The 18,050-nt window shown below is 38.1% G+C and overlaps 1 protein-coding gene across 1 annotated transcript in view; it reads left to right on the top strand.

Annotated features, from left to right (window-relative positions):
- PRMT8 (protein arginine methyltransferase 8) overlaps positions 1-18,050 on the top strand; it is a 56,216-nt gene that overhangs the window by 36,001 nt on the left and 2,165 nt on the right. Inside the window, exons 4-9 of the mRNA XM_063394118.1 lie at positions 3,025-3,088; positions 6,152-6,294; positions 6,678-6,765; positions 9,861-9,976; positions 14,505-14,655; positions 17,456-17,577. Of these exons, the coding sequence (XP_063250188.1) occupies positions 3,025-3,088; positions 6,152-6,294; positions 6,678-6,765; positions 9,861-9,976; positions 14,505-14,655; positions 17,456-17,577 (684 nt within the window). The remainder of the gene's footprint in view (positions 1-3,024; positions 3,089-6,151; positions 6,295-6,677; positions 6,766-9,860; positions 9,977-14,504; positions 14,656-17,455; positions 17,578-18,050) is intronic.

Below are 18,050 nucleotides of genomic sequence, written 5' to 3'. Positions count from 1 at the left end.
GCTAGAATTATCTCTGGGTCTTCAAGAGGTGTAAATCATAGAATCATTAACTTAAAGCTGTATCAAGTTGGCCAAGGACATGTCCAGTCCAATTTGGAAAATCTCCAAGTATAGAGACTCTAAATATTCTCTCAGCACCTATTCCAGGCCTACAATCAGCAGGAATTTCCCTTGCCACAGCTCGTGATTACTGACGTTTGTCTTGTCCATGTGCATTTCAGAAAAGAGCTTGACTTTACCTTCTTTGCAAGCCCCTTTGGGATGCTTTTAGATTGCTATTGGATTGTGGGGGGATCTCTTCTACAACCTGAACAGAACCAGCCCCCTCATTTTCTCTTCTTTCTTCACCTGCTCTGAGCCATTGCCCTTGTGGGAGGGTACCAATGTGCCATGCAGTGATGCTCATGTAACACGGGAGCTGTTGTAGGAAATGTAGAAATAGAATTGGCACATAGATGTCGGTGCTTGGGAGGGGTCAGTGAGGGACACAAGAATACATAAAATATCCCGTGAAGCCTTGGTTCATCTGCTGCGTTTAGTCATACAAAATTCAGGACAGTCACTGCACTGCAGAACTATCTGAATTCCATGGTATTTTCAGACAACAAGACAGTGCAGGGAGGAAGGAGTTAAACAGACACAGAAAATGAAGGCTGATGTTGGATGTCAGCTGCTTTGTATAAAAAGGTGGTGATGAGGACACAGCCCAGGGGAAATCTAGGGATCTTGTGACTGTTTCAGGGAGAGACCACAGCAAAAGAGGAGACATTTGCAGGAGTAGACTGAAGACTGAGAAGTAAAATGAAAGCAGAGGTGAATATACACACACAGAACCAGACACAGATGAAGCAGTTTAGGGCTCCGTGCTGGACCTGCTACTATTTAATCTCTTCATGAAGGACAATAGAGGGTGGGATTGACTTCACCCTTAGCAAGTTTGCAGATGACACCAAACTGCTTTGTGCAGCTGATATACTTGAGGGAAATAAGTCACACAGGGGAGTCTTGTCAGGCTTGAGGAGTGGGCCTGTGTGAATCCTCTGATTTCCAACATAGCCAAAAGCAGGATCCTGCACTTGAATCAGGGCAATCCTTTGAAGATCTCTTCGAGCCCAAACCATCCTATAATTCTGTGATTATAAACTCAGGTACAGGCTTATTTTATTGGAATGTGCACTTTTCATAAAATCCAAATGCTTTGCAAAATAGGACAGATTTGAGCAGATCACAGACTTGAAAGAAAACTGAGGAAAAAACCTGTCAACACTGGTTTTTTCCTCTAATTCTTCACCTACAGAATTCAGTTTTCTTTTTTCTGAAATGAGTTGCTTTTTTAAAATAAATTTCAACTACAGTATAAAGTCCAAGTCAAAATGCAGATGAACAGCTTTAGCCATCCTAAAGCAAGTTTATTTTCTGAAATACATATTCCTTCATTAAACATTTAAGTGCTGGGATTTTTTATTCTTTTGCTTCTTTGCGTCTGAAGCAGATTTTTGGAAACTCGTTGTCATTCATGAGAGAGAACTTTTTATTTCTTTGCACGTTATTCTTTAGAAAGTTTGGAAAGCAACCTCCAAACACCTACATATGCCTGCTTTATTTAAAAACCATCCAAAATGGGCAATGGAATTGAAAATACCAGACAAATGTGAATAAAGACAGGGAAAATGAGTACAATGGCAGTAAGTATAGACAAGGCATACAGTCTAGGCAGTTTACAGTAAGGGAAGAACCTGGATGGAGCAAAAGGACAGCCCTCACCCCGAAGATTTCTTCCTTGAATTCTCTGGCACTCAGATGCTCCTATCCACAAGCCACTTTTGGTTTATGCTCAGGCCAGACATTTTGAGCCAGACATTTTAGGAATGGTTTACATCCACAGGCAAGCTAAGCAGAATCAGTGTGTTCCCGTGGGATTGGGATTGATATTATGACTGCTATTATGTCTGCTTCATGCACAATATAAAACAATAAAGGATTTGTGTGTCCTTGCATCGGCTGCCCTGCCATCTGTGAGTGCTATCACAGAGGTCAAGCACAATTTAGCTTTTAGAGATTAAATGGGATTCACTGGATATAGCAACCACTTCATTAGAGATAATATAGTTCTATTTGACATTCCCATAGGGGAATTAGAGAGACAAGGATTATGCAAAGTACGATCATCCTTTTAATGCCAAATTTGGAAGAGGTAAATTAGGAACTGATTCAGTGACTACAAGCAACTTTGGTCTTCATGATTTTCAAGGGGCACAAAACCCAGAGAGATTCATGGAATGTAGTTTTTCTCTAAAAGATATTCAAGGTCATTGCGAACATGCTTTTATGCTAGTATACACATTTTACCTAGTTTAAGGGCAAATCTAAAACTAGGAGGCACTCTGTAATTATTTTCCTAGAAAAAGTACAGAACTGGTCAGAGAAAAAGCCATGCAGATTGGATGTTCTTGTAAATAGAAAATTTCAGTCATTTCTTACGTGTTAACTGCCTGCATTATTTTGGAACAGCAACTTTGCTAAAGAATATAGGTTTTTCACATAGAAAACAATAGCTTCTTGGCATAGACCAGTATTGGCATATTTGGATCTTAATATTATTCACAAAGTTAGAATATATTTTGTTTTAAAATACATATGGAAATGTAACATCATCCTAATTCATCCATTCAGGAGATTTTTGTGGGGGAAGAGGCAATATTCTAAAGTAGCATGAATAAATTAAATATAATTATTAAATTATGTACATTTTGTAGTTAGAACCTCTTTTTTTCACATTTCAACAATTTTAAAAGCAATCTTTTCTACAGGAGCCAGTTTAACTCAGACACAGATTGCAATTTAAATATTAAAATATCATTAATTATGATCCTCCCCACAGGTTTGATTTACTCTTTATCAATGGTTATATGTTTTGTAGAGTCTTTACTGCCTTCAGTAGATATTGTTTTCATACACATAGCTGAGCTCTCTAACACATATATTGCTCTTTATCTTGCTTTTCTTGCTTTCTTTTTTTCCTAGATTGAATGCTCAAGTATATCTGACTACTCAGAAAAAATTATCAAGGCCAACCACTTGGACAACAGTAAGACATACATAATTTCTTTTTTTTCAGGAAAAAGAGAAGATAACAATTTTGCTTTTTCTGATTCATTTATGTTGTGTATTTCACATGTAAATTGTAGCTTTGCAGAATTTACTTATGTAAATACAAAACTAAACACCTCATTCTAGGCATTACAACAATTCCTCACAGGAATTACTATTACTTCTGTATTTATCAGAGATGAAAGAAGAAAATAGAACTTATCAATGGAAAGTTTGGTTTAGCAAAGCAAAAGGAAAAGGAAAAGCTCCTATATTGGAGCTAAACTTGTCAAATTAATTCTGCCATTTCAATTCCACCTTTTCTCTTAAACAGAATAAAAATACAAACACACATACAGACATTCAAATTGAAATAAGGTTTAAAGCAAAATTTTTTCAGTAAGTTTTCTGACTCTCACTTTAAGAAAATACTTTTTTAAAAACCTTATCAAAACACACACTCACACAAATGAAAATGTTTGAATTATAAAATAAAAATATCATATAAAACTTCTTTTTTACTTGAAAAGAAAGCTGATAAAATTTCCAAGTATGTGGAAACTCTAAATCGAAAAGAAGAAAAAACAACAAAAACCTAGAAATAACCCCAAGCTACTGAAAACCCTTAGCACAAAATAATCCCCAACAAGTTCTATTTTCTGCCTTCATTCCTCCTCCAAATCACAGCACTCAAGATATCTTTGTAACAACCTAAAAAATCAGTCTTTTTAAAACTGAGGCCGTGAGACAGCTCCTGTTTAGGAGTGCTTTTTTGGTGCAGAGCTTGCCTTTGCTGCAGAGCAGGTCATGGCTGGGCTGTACCAAGTGCCCCCACTTCTGGCTGTGTCTGGTCTGATGCTCTGCCCTCACACGCTCAGGAATGGGTTTCTGTTCTGGTTCAGATCTGTTCTAATTTTTATTGCTGGCACTGGCAGTTTCTGACTAACCCCGAGCTCTCTGAGAGGAATATTTATTGTACATGACGGGCACTCAAGGGCTGTGGTGCCAAACAGCAGTGATGTGGGATACAAGAGGCCAGCCAGCCTGTGCAACTTTTGGATCAGGAAAAGAAACAAGCAAAGGACCAGAAAATACTCTTCTCCACAGTAGGGATAAGAGTACTAAGTAGGGATAAGGCACTAAAGCAGTGAGGTGTGACCTCCTTGGTTGTCCTGAACCTTGGATGCAGAGGCCGTGTGTTCCCAGAACGGCTCCATCCGCAAGAGACACAAATAGCACACCGCAAATCAATTTGCGTTTGGATTTCCAACAGCAGGAATCGTGTGTGAAGGGACCACTGTCAGAATAAATTAGAAGGTTCCAGTGTGCTCCAGAGGGTGCAGAAGGTATTTATCTCTGCTTTTTCCTCCTGTTTCTACAAGAAGGTCACTGTGAAACTGGCGGCAGAAGCAGAGCCCCCTCCCTTTGGGAGGAGATGGCAGGACGGGTTCAGCAGCCTGCCTGACCACAGTTTGGTCTGCAAACTGCACACCTGAGCCAACACCTACATTTTCACACTCTACACTGATCCACATTCACTTTTATTTAAATGCAGCCAGGTACTGAGCCAAAGGAGCTTGTTGCTTGTGGAAATTTTAATCTTTCCCCCCCCCAAATGTTTTGGGAAATGTAGAGTCAGCAAAAGGGGCTGAACCAAGAGGAACCCCGCTGTTTCCAGAACAGATACATGCAACACATCTGGGACAGCACAGTCTGATCCCACATGATGCCTTGTGAAGTGAAGGGAGGTGGAGGAACCAGTGCTGCTGCTGCTTGCACTGTGACTGTTCTAGGTGTAAACAGGGGGCTTCAAAGTCAGGTGTGTCATCCTGGCAGCTGTCAGCAGTCCAAAAGAACTGGGGCAGTGAAAGTTCTTGGGAGAAAAGAGAACTAAAGAGAACTCAAGGCTGGAGCTTCTAGACATGAAGAATCTTCAGTACAACAACAGATGAACTGTTGAATTACTAACTGTGAAAGAAATGTGTTTAAATAATGGCAAAGAAAACAGAACTCAGCTCTTTTCCAGTCAGGTTGCTCTTATCCGCTGATACTTTGTGGTACCAGTCAGAGTCAGAGTGTTCCCAATTACTTAGGGGGCCAGTCTGGATAAAAAATTTGCTATGCAAATAAAGTGGCCACATCTGGTTAGAGTAATAATATTACTGCATGTATTTGGGAAAGACAAAACTTCCTTTTCCCTGGGCTGAGTTCTAAAAATCGTTCAACCCACACTTCCACACTCAGCCAGCTAACCTAATTCTAGCTAAATTAAATTAAATTAAATTACCGTAATTTTTCTGAAACTGTATGTTGACCATTTCATCAATAAAAACTGCTATCATTAAAAATTGCCATTAATTAAGAGTAGTGGAGTATCTTACCAATTACTAATGGAAAGCAGAATATTCACCTTATTCCTAAATTTCAAGTCCATCTGTTACGTTGACAAGGAAGAATCCAGAAACACAAGACTTTATCCACTGCAACAAACAGAGAAACACACACTGAAAATTATTTAGCACAAGCTGAAAATACATTTGTAAATAGGAAATAATTTTTTTAAAGCAAGAATGATTGCTGACTTGCGTAGTGGTCCTGAAACAAAATTATTTCTTACAACTGAACTAAATATGACCCACCATTTAAACATTAGTGTGTAAACCTGCAGGGATGTTTCAAGGCTTCTAAGTAGATTCTTTGCCTTACTTGGTCAATGATCTAGAAATCTGCCAAATTCCAAAAGGCATTGTAAAATGAGAGCATACAGATAACCAGGTAAGGCCTGTTTTTCTGTTGTTTTTAGACATGGCCGGGTATTTGTTTGGCCTTTGGATTTGGGGTTGGTGTTTTTTCCTTTTATACTGATACTAAAAATCCTATTTATTATACTTTGAATAGTTTTTGAGAAGTGTGAAATGCATTGAGTCACATGGAGTCATGCCTTATCAACAGGCATTCAAGAAGAGAATCATATTGAGAAGGTCAGCCTGACATTCACCAGTAAGGATCTTAGTCAGGTGTTTTGTCATGTGCAACGTATTTCTTTGGATTCTCTTTTCAGTAATCACAATATTTAAAGGTAAAGTGGAAGAAGTTGAATTACCTGTGGATCAAGTAGACATCATCATCAGCGAGTGGATGGGTTACTGTCTGTTCTATGAGTCAATGTTAAACACAGTCATCTTCGCACGAGACAAGTGGCTGGTAGGTGCTCTGCATGTCGTGCTCCTTGCTGGAGCAATCACCATTTATTTTCTGACTACGAGCTTTCCCTTCCCTACTGTCGCCATAACAAGGCACAGTCACATCTCCAAGTGCCATTTCTTAGGCTTTAACGAGGAGATAATAAAGGGAACCTCAGTGAAAGAGCTTTGCTTTTGATTAAGTGCTGGCCGGCGAAGTTTACGTAGACACTGTCTGATGACATTGCCACAGGCTGCAAGGTTAAAGCTGGTGTGACAATCTGAAGGAAAACAATAAAGGCATGCAAGGGGTGCTTGTCTGGTTTTTGTATGTGCAGTTCAAAATGTGATGTCTTTGTCAGGTGAATAGATTACGAGATCCATTTCCCCACAATTCATCAACAGAAACCTGGAGGGCTAATGTTTCCAGACCGAGCTGCTTTGTACGTGGTAGCAATTGAAGACAGACAGTACAAGGACTTCAAAATTCACTGTGAGTAAGCACTTGCCAGTAACACTTTTCTGTGGTTATTTCCCTAAAATCTTTCATTTCCAGTAGCCTACTGTAATCTCTTTGCAGGCCAGAATTCCAATATAAATGTGAACTCTGAGAAAATGTTGGTCTGCTGATAAGTTCAGGAAATTTGCAGTAATTTAAAGTGTGCAAAGGACAGGTGTATGTATAAATTGATGAAGACCTTGCCTAGAGTTATATTAATACCTCTAGCTATATTTAAAATGGGGATTATAAGAGATTTAGTTTTGTTGTTGTTTTGATAGATATATAATCCATCATAACAGCTACAAAACCCAGTAATATTCTTTTGCCATTCAGATCTTTATTTTTGTTTTTAACATAACAAAAACATAAAAACAGTAAGACATGGATTAATTGCACATGTGAAAAAATAAACCTAGAAAAAAATTATATCTCCATGATGGCTAGTCAAGAAGAAAAAAACACACAACATTTTATCCAAGAATTTTTAAATTAAAAATAAGGATCAAAAAATTTAAATTTTACTTGTATGTTAAAAAGGATTCTAATTTGGGGTTTTTTTTAAATACTCAATAGATGTATAAAATTTACTTTTCCTTTCCTTTTAAAATGTTGGCAGAGTTTCCTTGAAATATGAATAACCGGTGCTGTTAGTGACATCTACAAGTGACCTAGTCCAGACTCCTGCTGTGATCAAATGAACAAGTTTTACATTATTTCAGTCTTTTTTTTTTCCTTTCAACATTTTTGGATTTTATTTATTTCTCAGAGCTGGGCAGTTTCACTTAAAAGTATTTTCCATTATGAAAAAAAAATCACGAGATTCTTAAGCAGATTTATTAACCAAAGATAGATGTGAAAGTTTGGGTTAAATTAGTGGGTTCAGACAACCTTTAAATAAAAATGCCTAACTCCTCATTGCTTCTCTCTCACCTCCTCCCAGAAAAGAAGGCTTGGTGTTTCTATAATCAAATTCGGTGCTCATACACAGAACTGCCACTTGGTCAAAATTGCTGTTCTGGGTCAAAAACGAGCCCAGAGCAGTGGGGCGGTGACAAGAAGTCTCTGTAGGTGCCAGGAAGGATTATAGCTCCTCCTCAAGCACAGCCTAGATTTGTCTCCTTGGCAGTGTGATGACCTTGACAGTTAAACTCCTTGCAAAATGTACAGATTCAAATGGATGCATGAGGCATACATTCTGTAAAGGAATCAGAGCCATTTTGGCCTAAAAGCTTTCAGTTTGCTTTTGAACTCCTTTCTTTCTAGATCCCGAGTCTTTTTCTTTTCTCACTGGCAAAACATCTGTTTTCAAATTGTTTTGGTTTTAGCCATTTGAAAAAATGTTTCAAGTCCTTTTTTCCTCTTCTAAAATGTTGTTGTCCTTTAAGACACTTTATTTTCTGATTTCACCTCTGATATCCCATCCCCCCTTACCTTGTGCACCTCTGTGTCCTTTAGTTATGTCCATTCTCACTATCTATCTGCACCACCATCTTGTCTCTCCTTTCTATTTATAAATCCTTGATGGTGTCTCCTTACATTTCAGTTTTTTGTCTTTTTCTCTCTTAAGGAGGATAGAGTCTTGCCTTTATATGAGATGCAGGGCTGAGCATTTTAAAGGGCATTCAAGAACCATTATATTGATTAAGAAATAATGCAATATGAGGTTTCTAAAAAAAAATCTAACTTCTGATTTTTCTAACTGAAGATTAATACCACAGAGTACTATTACAGTCAATTACTCTGATTTACTGCAAAATGTAAAACATATAATTTTATTTTTTGCCTCCTATGACAGCTCTCTGCCTAAGACAGATTGGGCCACGTATTTCAAAGGTATCCCACATAGGCAGAAGTGTAGTAAATTATGGAGGTGCCAATAATAAATAAAAAATTAATAGTTTCTTCAGGGCTTCTTAGTTAATCTTTTCTCAGTAATCACATAAAAATATATGACTTTTATAAAAATAATCTGAAGTTCTCACACACTCATGATGCCTGAAAGAAAAGTTTCAGCTCCCCTGAAATGTTGAAAAACTTGCAACCCAATAAAGAGACAATAAAGAGATATCAAAGAATCATTAATGTCATGTTTTTTCCAGTTTAGGAATATGCATATTTTTATATCACATTACATTTTCAGTCACGCTCCTCTGGAAACCCCAGTAGCTCAAATTCTGTGGTCTGGGGAAAATGAGACATTTCAAACATGTTCACAAATGTGTTTATCTGTTTACTTTGTTTTTTGTTCAAGCCATTTTTTAAAACACTCACAGAATTCAGTTTAGGTTTTGAGATGAAGCACTGAATGGACCTTGACTTACATGCTTCATAGGACTAAGGTCTCATTTGTTTGAAGGTTCTTGTTTTCATTTTTTTAAGCAACCAGTCTACTTTTCCACTTTTCAGTGTTTTCATTTTGTGCATGATAAGAAGCATCTATTGGAACAATGAGAAGAACAATTCAAATACAGAGGATTGGCATGACTTTTAAATCTTTTCAAAGTGAACCTTTTGCTTTTCTCTCATGATGTATGTGCAGATTAAAACTTGGAGTCCCAACTATTGAAACACACCTGCAATTCTACTCCTGCCAGTTAATTCACTTGCTGAAACTAAAACTTAATTAATTAATTGATTAATTTGATTACTTAAATAATTAAAAGAGCATGTAAACTTCCAATTGAGTGGCAATCTATAGGGGGAAAAATGTATTAGGCAGAACAGATAGGAAAGGATAAAATCCCTAATAGTTATTCGCAACACAGCCTGACATCAGATGATTTTGGGCAACAATCACAAGCGTCTAAAACCACAAAAATCATTGAAAAATCTCATATAACACAGTTTTGGAGACATCACAAAATAAGGGTCACTTGTTCAAAGATGTACATTGAGGGCATATCTTGCCACAACTGCATTATTTGTAAAATAGCAATGAAGACATAGACAGCTGGGAGCAAAGAGCTGAAGGGGACATCTGAAAATAAGGGGATGGTACAAATTCTTTCAAAACAACAATGCTTTGAGAAGCAAAAAATATTTTCTATTATTGCTGCTGACCTTACCAAATCCATTTGCCTTGACAGGGTGGGAGAATGTGTACGGCTTTGACATGACCTGTATTAGGGATGTTGCCATGAAGGAGCCCTTGGTGGACATAGTAGATCCAAAGCAAGTGGTGACCAATGCCTGCTTAATAAAGGTTTGGTAATTTTGAATATACCTAATTATGAATATTTACACGTAACTGTAGGGTTCTTTTGGGACCTGCTGCTTATGTTTTGTTACTATCTTTGCATGCCTTGAACCAGCTGCAGAAGCCATCATTGCAGAATGCTGTTGTACTAAGAAGGAAAACTGTGCAGTTTTAAATTAGCCAGTTCTTGCATGTTTCACATCTCAATACTATCAACATGAGCTGAGCATGAACACTGATATCTTGATTTCATATGGAATTCCCAAAAGCAAGGTTCTTCTTGATGAGTCTCTACTCATCTCGTCGTATCTGCAGGTGGTTACTCAAGATTCTTACAAATTTTTCATGTGCAAATACTGAATGAAGAGAGATGTGGTATATCTAGATATTAATTTGAATTGCCCTGCCTTTTTGTGAATAGAGGTTGAAAATTACTGATTGAATGCTGCTGGGAAGAGGGGTAAATGATTCTCTTTGCAGTAAGAAAGTCTGAAGCGTCAGTTCTGAATTGATGATAAAACAAATAATTAACTCCAGAGCATGTGATCAGAATTTGAACTCAATTAATTGCTCTAAATTTCTAGTTCTTAGCCTTATATAGAATGTTACTGTTCTCTCTCAGTCCCAACATCTTCACCCAGAGGTTTAACTGATACCCTGCTCTACATGAGACAGAAAAGTCACTAATACCTGTTCACAAGATCATGTTAACAATGAAGGAACTGTCTGCAGGAACACTTGAAAGCTCTAAAATTCCCTTTATCTGAAGGAGTCCTCCTCATGTGGGACAGCTGTCATGAACAAGGCTGTCTGCAACAGTAGCAGTGGTAGTACCAGGTCCATTTATCCAAGAGCTCATTTACCCCAAAGAGTCAGTTCTGACTTTTCCCTTTCACTTTCTGCCATTAACAAACACAGCATTGAATATTCCCATATGCAAAAGGGAAAGCCATGCCTCCAGCCTGCAAGACCTTTATTGAAAGCAGCACAAAGGAACAGAAGCAGAAACTCTTCATGAGTACGTATATCTGCACAGTCCATCTGCACTGAGGGGAACACAAGCTGCTGTGCTTGAAAACAGCCTCAACCAAAGCCATTTAAAATTGCAGCATGCACAAAAGAAACAGATATTTAGACTCTAGGAAATATGTCCAGAGAGAAAGAGATCTGGGAGCAAAATGGGTTGGCTGCTCTGGAATAAAAAGCTGCACACCCTTAATTGAAGTGCAAATCCAAAGCTTTATTTAGAAGGTCTTTGAAAGTAATTTGGTTTAAGATGACAGACAACAGTTTTCAAAGTGTTCCTATTCAGGTTTTATATTTAGTTTTGACATCTTTTGTCCATAAACTGAAGGGTGCTGTACCATGTAGAGGCACCATGAGAGCAAAGCAGGTAATAAGTACAGAAGCACAAACCACCCTCCATTCCAGAATCAGTTGCTAATCTCACAAACTGATCACTAAGAAAAGAGAAAATTTTCAAGGAAAAGCATGAAGGAAGGAGGTTTATGTTCAAGACAGCAATATGAAAGTAGGAAAAACAGACTCTGTAGTTATATATTTTTAAATTTAATTTACTTTTGCACATGGTTTATTTATATAAAATGCATTTCTTTCATCCTGAAAATATTTGCGAATTCAGAGAATAATATTAGCCTATGAAAACATTTTAGAATAAACAAAGCCATAATGTTTAATTATTCAAATGTTTTATTACAACGCTTTTGGATAGCACAGCTTGTTCATATTAGATTCACAGAGGGACTCTTAGGGCTGTATTGAACCCAAAGCCAGCTCATTTAGGGTGCCTACCAGATGAGTCTGGGTTCTCTCTACATTAGTCAATGGATGGACCAGTCACTAGATAGCCCTCAGAGACCAGAGTCTTGTGCTTCTGCAGCTATTTCAATTCCCAATTTAGACGCTCTGAATCGTTCTACAAAATCGGCAAAATAAGACATCAACTGTGCATGCTGTGTAGCCATGGCACTTATCTGACATGCTGGAGACTTGAGTAAAATTTCCTCTTTTTCACTCCTCAGAAACTGGATGTAACCCAAGTCCTGAATGCTTTAAGGAACTTTAGGCACTAGGGCACAGGTGCACTAGGGGTGGTGCATGCAGGGAATGCAGCATTCTCTTTGCTGTGAGAGGCATTCTCTTTTGCATGATGTCTTAAATATATCTGAGGGGCACAGGAATTGTTCTGCCAAGTAGGAGTCCTCTGTTTAACTTCCCTACCAAACCAGCCAGGGAGAGCAGTGAGAACAAAGCATTTTCAAACCAGCAGAATCAATCAGTGAACTCAGGAGCAAGTGTACAGGTGTCCTGCTGCAGGCCTACTGCTTTCAGTAACACTGCCAAATAAATGGAAAAGCTTGTTTCACACTCAGTAAAACAGTTGTGTTTTCTTCTGGATCCAAAAACGAAAAAAACAAAACAAACAAACAAAACTGGAAACAACTCTAGCAAACCTGGGCATCCACAGAGATATGCATGTTTAGCTTATTTCCATGCTCACAAAATCATAGCTGAGTAAGCTGACACTGGGAAGGAGATCAGGAAAGAGTTGCCATGGCACTCTAGAAGCAACCTTAACTTCAATTTGTATCATTTGTCTCCTGTGCAGTTAGCTGTAATGAGTGTTGCCAATTTATATAAGAATATATAGTTGCCATAGTACAATTCAAAGAGATCACCAAAGCCCAACTTGGCCATTCTCAGTTTTATACTTATTAATAAAAAAGCCCCCACTTTTGGCTTCTATCTTGCTTTGTAAAAAACCCACGTTTCTGTCCTTAAAACAAATAAGGACTGCAAAAGTGACCAACAGTATATTCAGGACATTTGTTCAATATTTTTGAGAAATTTCTACTGGCTTCTCTATAAAAATGTTTCCTATGCTTTTGAGTCCACTTTACCTTGCACAGCCAACACAGCTCAGAGAGAGGGAGCTGGTTCCCTTTTATGTGCCTCACCACTAGACTTAAAGTCCCAATTTCTCCACCTTGAGATCATCAAAAAGACACCAAAAATTACAGATAGTGTGCAGCTATCACCCACCAGTCCAGTTTAGCTTGGCAAAGCAAATTTTGCAGGCTGCTAGGAAACTCAACTAGGATAGCTCAGAAATTCTCATTCCTACCATGCTTTTTTCTTACCCACTTTTGAGGGGGAAAAACCAAAAAACATTTTAACATTATCACAGCTTTAAATGACCAATTATATGCATGGGTCTCTGATAAATGCTAATGTCTCAGGGTGTCATTGCAATGCAGTAGAATAATTTTCATTATGGTTAAGTTGTTCTTCAACAATAAGGTTAACCAGACAAATCAAAGCTATGACTTGCCTAAATCATCTCCCCATAAGTTTTCTAAGTCTCAGAAACACATACATGGTCCATGCAAACTGAAATATGGCTGCATCTTTCTATGTCTCTTTTTGCAGTCTTAGATTACAGATGGCAATTTCTGCAAGACCCCTCTAATGTGCCCTAAATGAGGCTGAAAGAGCCCCCTAATGGGCAGTCTAGACTCTGTTCTCCATTTTTGCAGTACCAGTCTTAAGAAATGCTGGTGAGGTCAGAGACACAATGCCTGACTTCAGCTGATAGAGAAAATCTGGATTTCTGCCTACAAAAATTCTGTTTCCCTGTATGCATGAGCAATCAGGGTACCACAGCAATGAGAATGAGCAATGAGGGTACCAGAAAGTGCATAGGAAACATTTCCCACAGCATTAGAATAGTACTTCAGACTTGCCATCCTCCCTATCATCACTACAACTTTTGTAAACAATTCAGATAAAAACAGTACCTAGCTGGGAAAATCAGATCCATCTGAAAAACACAGTTTAAGCCTTGAACAGTGAGATGTAAATATTGATGGAAATAAACAATCCTGAAGACTATGTTGTCACTTCCAAATCCTGCAATCAAGCCGTAGTATGATGGACATAATTTGCTTCTGTCTTGTTCAGGAGTAAGATCCCTGTGGTCAGTGTTTGGAATCAGTTACCTGACACAGGACTAGAAAGCATCACCACTGAAAAGCAGGTTCCTCTCATGCTTCAAATGTCCTGACTGCTTGACACATTCAAATCACTTTCCTTTCCAGAGATGCAAAACCAAATAAGTTTATTTTTATTAAAAAACAACTCTGGCATCTTTCCTCATGCTGACAGTCCCTGATGATAAAAGGTCTTTGAACTGTACCTATATCTCCATTTCAACATCTACCTGTACTTACCAGAGCACCTTTTAACCTGGATTTTCCCCAGCTCCTACAGCCCCTCCTTGCCATTCCCAAGAACATACACTCCTCAGTGACCATCCTCTCTGTCAACTTGGTCAGATAACTGGTTCATTTGCTCATGATTTGATGTATTAGAATACACTTCTGATTCCTTATAGTGTTAGAAGGCTGCCAGTCATCTTTGATCATTGAATGAAATACTGAAGTACCTCATCTAACACTTACCTGAGTGTCACAGACAGCTGCATGTAAATGTCATTTCTCTCTCCTTCAAACAGGAAGTAGATATTTATACAGTGAAGACTGAAGAATTGGAATTTACTTCTGCATTCTGCCTCCAAATTCAGCGCAATGATTACATTCATGCCTTGGTCACCTATTTTAATATTGAATTTACAAAATGCCACAAGAAGATGGGATTTTCTACAGGTAATCTGTATTTCTTTTTATTTCATTTCTGTTGCTATCAGTCTGTCAGTGCTATTGGTTAAATGGTACAGAAAGGTTTAATGTACCGCCATGTTTCAATTTCAGTGATAAAAACTATTGTAATTTTGGGGGAGGTGAGCAGGATGGGGAAAGGACAACTGCTTATAGGAATTCCATGGAAACAGAGGCAGAATTTCACAATGGCTATCAAGCTCAGAGCTCAGCAGGAATTGCAACCTGTGAATTTATGTCCCTCACCAGTTATATCTAAATCCTGTGTCAAGTTTCTCAGATTAGACAGAGAATTATAGGCTCAGAGATAGATAGCAGCTCTGCATCCTAGTTTTCCCCAAATGCAAAACTCAACAAAGCTTGCCCCAGAGTCTAGAACAAAACTACCATTTTTCCAAGCTATAAAAACACACATGCTGATTATGTGAGTCTAATAACCCAGATGTGAAACTCTAACTTGCCTTGTGGAGCAGATATTTAAAGGAATAACTCCATTCCCTTAAGGCATTGTTTACCAGACTGAATAAACCAGAATCTTGAAATAAATGCAAAAAACTCATCCTGTAGACAGCCTGCATGTAGACAGGAGGGTGAAGTGTTTCTCTGCCTCTGTTCAGTTTATCACGATAAGGTAGGTGCAGAAGAATTACTCCATAAAAAGGTTGTTTGGCCATCTGCTGCTGAAGGTCACCACTGTCTAGAAGAACTATAAAGACTCTCACCTGGTATCTGTTGGCAAAGCTGCAATGAATTCAGTAAAGTACACCAGGTTTTAGGACATGTCAAAACACTGCTTCATTGATATGCATTTTTATAAATGATGAATAAGTGTGTAATTTGGGGTGAACTTGGAGACCGGGGCCTGCATTACACACACCACCACCCTCTCCATGGGGCACAAGACTCCAGTTGTGTCAGGCTTTTCTGGGCAATGTGGTCCTGCATAGGAACACGTGCACAACTACGAGGCAGCAGTTATGATTTAGAATATAAATTTGATTTTGTTTTGGCCTAACATGTTTTCAGTTAGAAATTTTGCAGTTAGAATTCAGTTAGAAATGCAGCCGTGTCCAAATAGTAAACAGGCTGGATCTGAACTCCTACAAGAAGATGTCTCATTTAACATTTGAGATTAACAGCCATTAAAACCGTCTGGATGCATAGACAAAAATTATCTGGTAAAATCCTTTTCCTTTCAAAGATTCCAATTTGCCAGCCCAGTTTCTGAAAAAAGTTGCTTTCTATTGGTCTTCTGATTCTACAATTTTACAAAATAGTTAAAAATTTCTGTCCTGCCAGTTTTTTAAGAAAGCATCAGTATTTCCCCAGTCACAAACAATTTTCAAAGCCAAGTAATTTTTTGAGACATTGATATTGAAATAAGATCATTATTTTATTAAACAGTGTTAATTATGATACAATGGAGTGACCACATGTGACTGGGGGATATAAATAGAGGAAAAATAAGTTTATCAGAGGCTTTTTTGGTCACGTTAGGAAGTCTTTGAGCTCCTATATTGGGATTGGTGAGACAGCACCACTGATAGACATTGTAAAAGGATGACTTATTGCTCTTAATTTTTGGTCTCACGAGAGGGTGAGAATGTCCTTACATCAGAAGCAGTAGTGTCTCTAGTTACCATGTCTTATAAAGGTTTATTAGCCAATAAACTACTGCCACAAATTTAGTTAGTGTCTTTTACACCATTTATTAATTGTTTTGCCTTACACGTTTTGCCGCAGTGTGGAATTTCTTAACCAATCCTATAATGCCACACAAACCTACATTACTACACCCTAAAACTTCTTACTGATTCTATAACAGGTTCTATTGCTAAAATTTTAACACTAAACCTCTCCACTACCTAGCTTAACACGTTTCTGCTTAAACGACAAATCCACATTCTTGCTTCAGGTCTGTAAGTTTGGAAGACTTTTCCAAGGCCTCAGATCAAACCCTGTACTCATTTCTATTTCTTGGCCTGCACGCACAAGATTTTGAGAACTTTCTGTGGCTTGATTTCCCACACTCCTACAGCTGTTCTTAGGTTCCTAGATGCTCTTGACTGCAAGAATGGTAGGAACAAGAAATGACTGATACAAGTTCATTAGGCACTGCACAAAGATTGGAATTTAAATCAGAAATAGAATCAAAGAAGTAAACTAAAAGCCTGGAATAGCAAAGGGTCATCAAAGTGATTCTGCTAAGTGAGACTAGAAATTAATTTAGACCAGTTTCCATCTTTGGCAAATTGCCCCAAATGCCTTTTAAGAGTCCCGAAAGAGATCAAGGTGCAAGATCTTGCCCTTTCATCTACTCTATCTTCCTGGACATGATAGAATTGGCTGGTTTGGGATCACTAGTCAAATGTTTCATCTGCAACATTGGGATTAATAATTTTTGATGAACCTTTCCTACATGCTTTTGTATAATTGTTTTTTTTTTAACTAATTTAGACTTCTGAAATTCAAAGCATTTAGTGGTAAAGAGTTTCCCAATCTGAACATGTGTGCATTGAAAGAAAAGCATAAAAATGTCCCTATCTCACCCTGTAACCCCTTTTGTGCAATCCTTCTTGCTGGGGGTGATTCACATCTGACATATTCCAGCAAAAATTAGAAGACAACCCACAGACAGCCAATTGTGTTGTAAAGTACATTTACTAATATAGTACATAAAGCATTCTGTGAAAAGAAATAATTTTTTCCCAATTGTTTCCAAGTCATAATTTGATTTGCAAGGCTTTTAAGAAATTTCAGTAAGTGATGCCCATATATATATTTTTAGCACCTGATGCTCCTTATACTCACTGGAAGCAAACTGTCTTCTATTTGGAGGACTATTTAACTGTGAGACGAGGAGAAGAAATCTATGGGACTATATCCATGAAACCAAATGCAAAAAATGTGGTAAGTCAGCACCCCTGACCCTAATTCCACCTCTACTGATCACAAACTATGATCAACAATAAAGAAAATGCATAGAGGTAAAACAATGAACGTGCTAAAGGTGTTCATGTTTATTAGTAAGAGCTCCAGTTACAGCTTCACCAAAGCTGATGACAGCAATGATAAAGCAGTGCTAATGTCCCAGAAGTCAGCCTGCAAGCAGGCTAGCATGGGAAGGGAGAAAGGATTGAAATGCATCATTGAGTCAGCTGCCCACTGCAATCAGCTTGACTCACATTTTGTGACACAAGGAGGCAAGGGGTTTTTAACACTGTCACTGAAATCAGTGGAAAGGTCCCTTCTGCCAACACGGGATGATCAAGAGTAAGTACTTCAGTTCCACATCTATGGACACTGAGTGATTTGCCACTCGGTGCACAAGGACAGTCCAACAGGAAATTAGGTAACACATTTCAGAGGAATGCTTGCGTTAA

Source organism: Prinia subflava, chromosome 3, assembly GCF_021018805.1.
Source record: "Prinia subflava isolate CZ2003 ecotype Zambia chromosome 3, Cam_Psub_1.2, whole genome shotgun sequence".
Classification (NCBI taxonomy): domain Eukaryota; kingdom Metazoa; phylum Chordata; class Aves; order Passeriformes; family Cisticolidae; genus Prinia; species Prinia subflava.
Note: the sequence above shows the minus strand (reverse complement) of the source record. Positions and strands in the feature narration are given on the sequence as shown.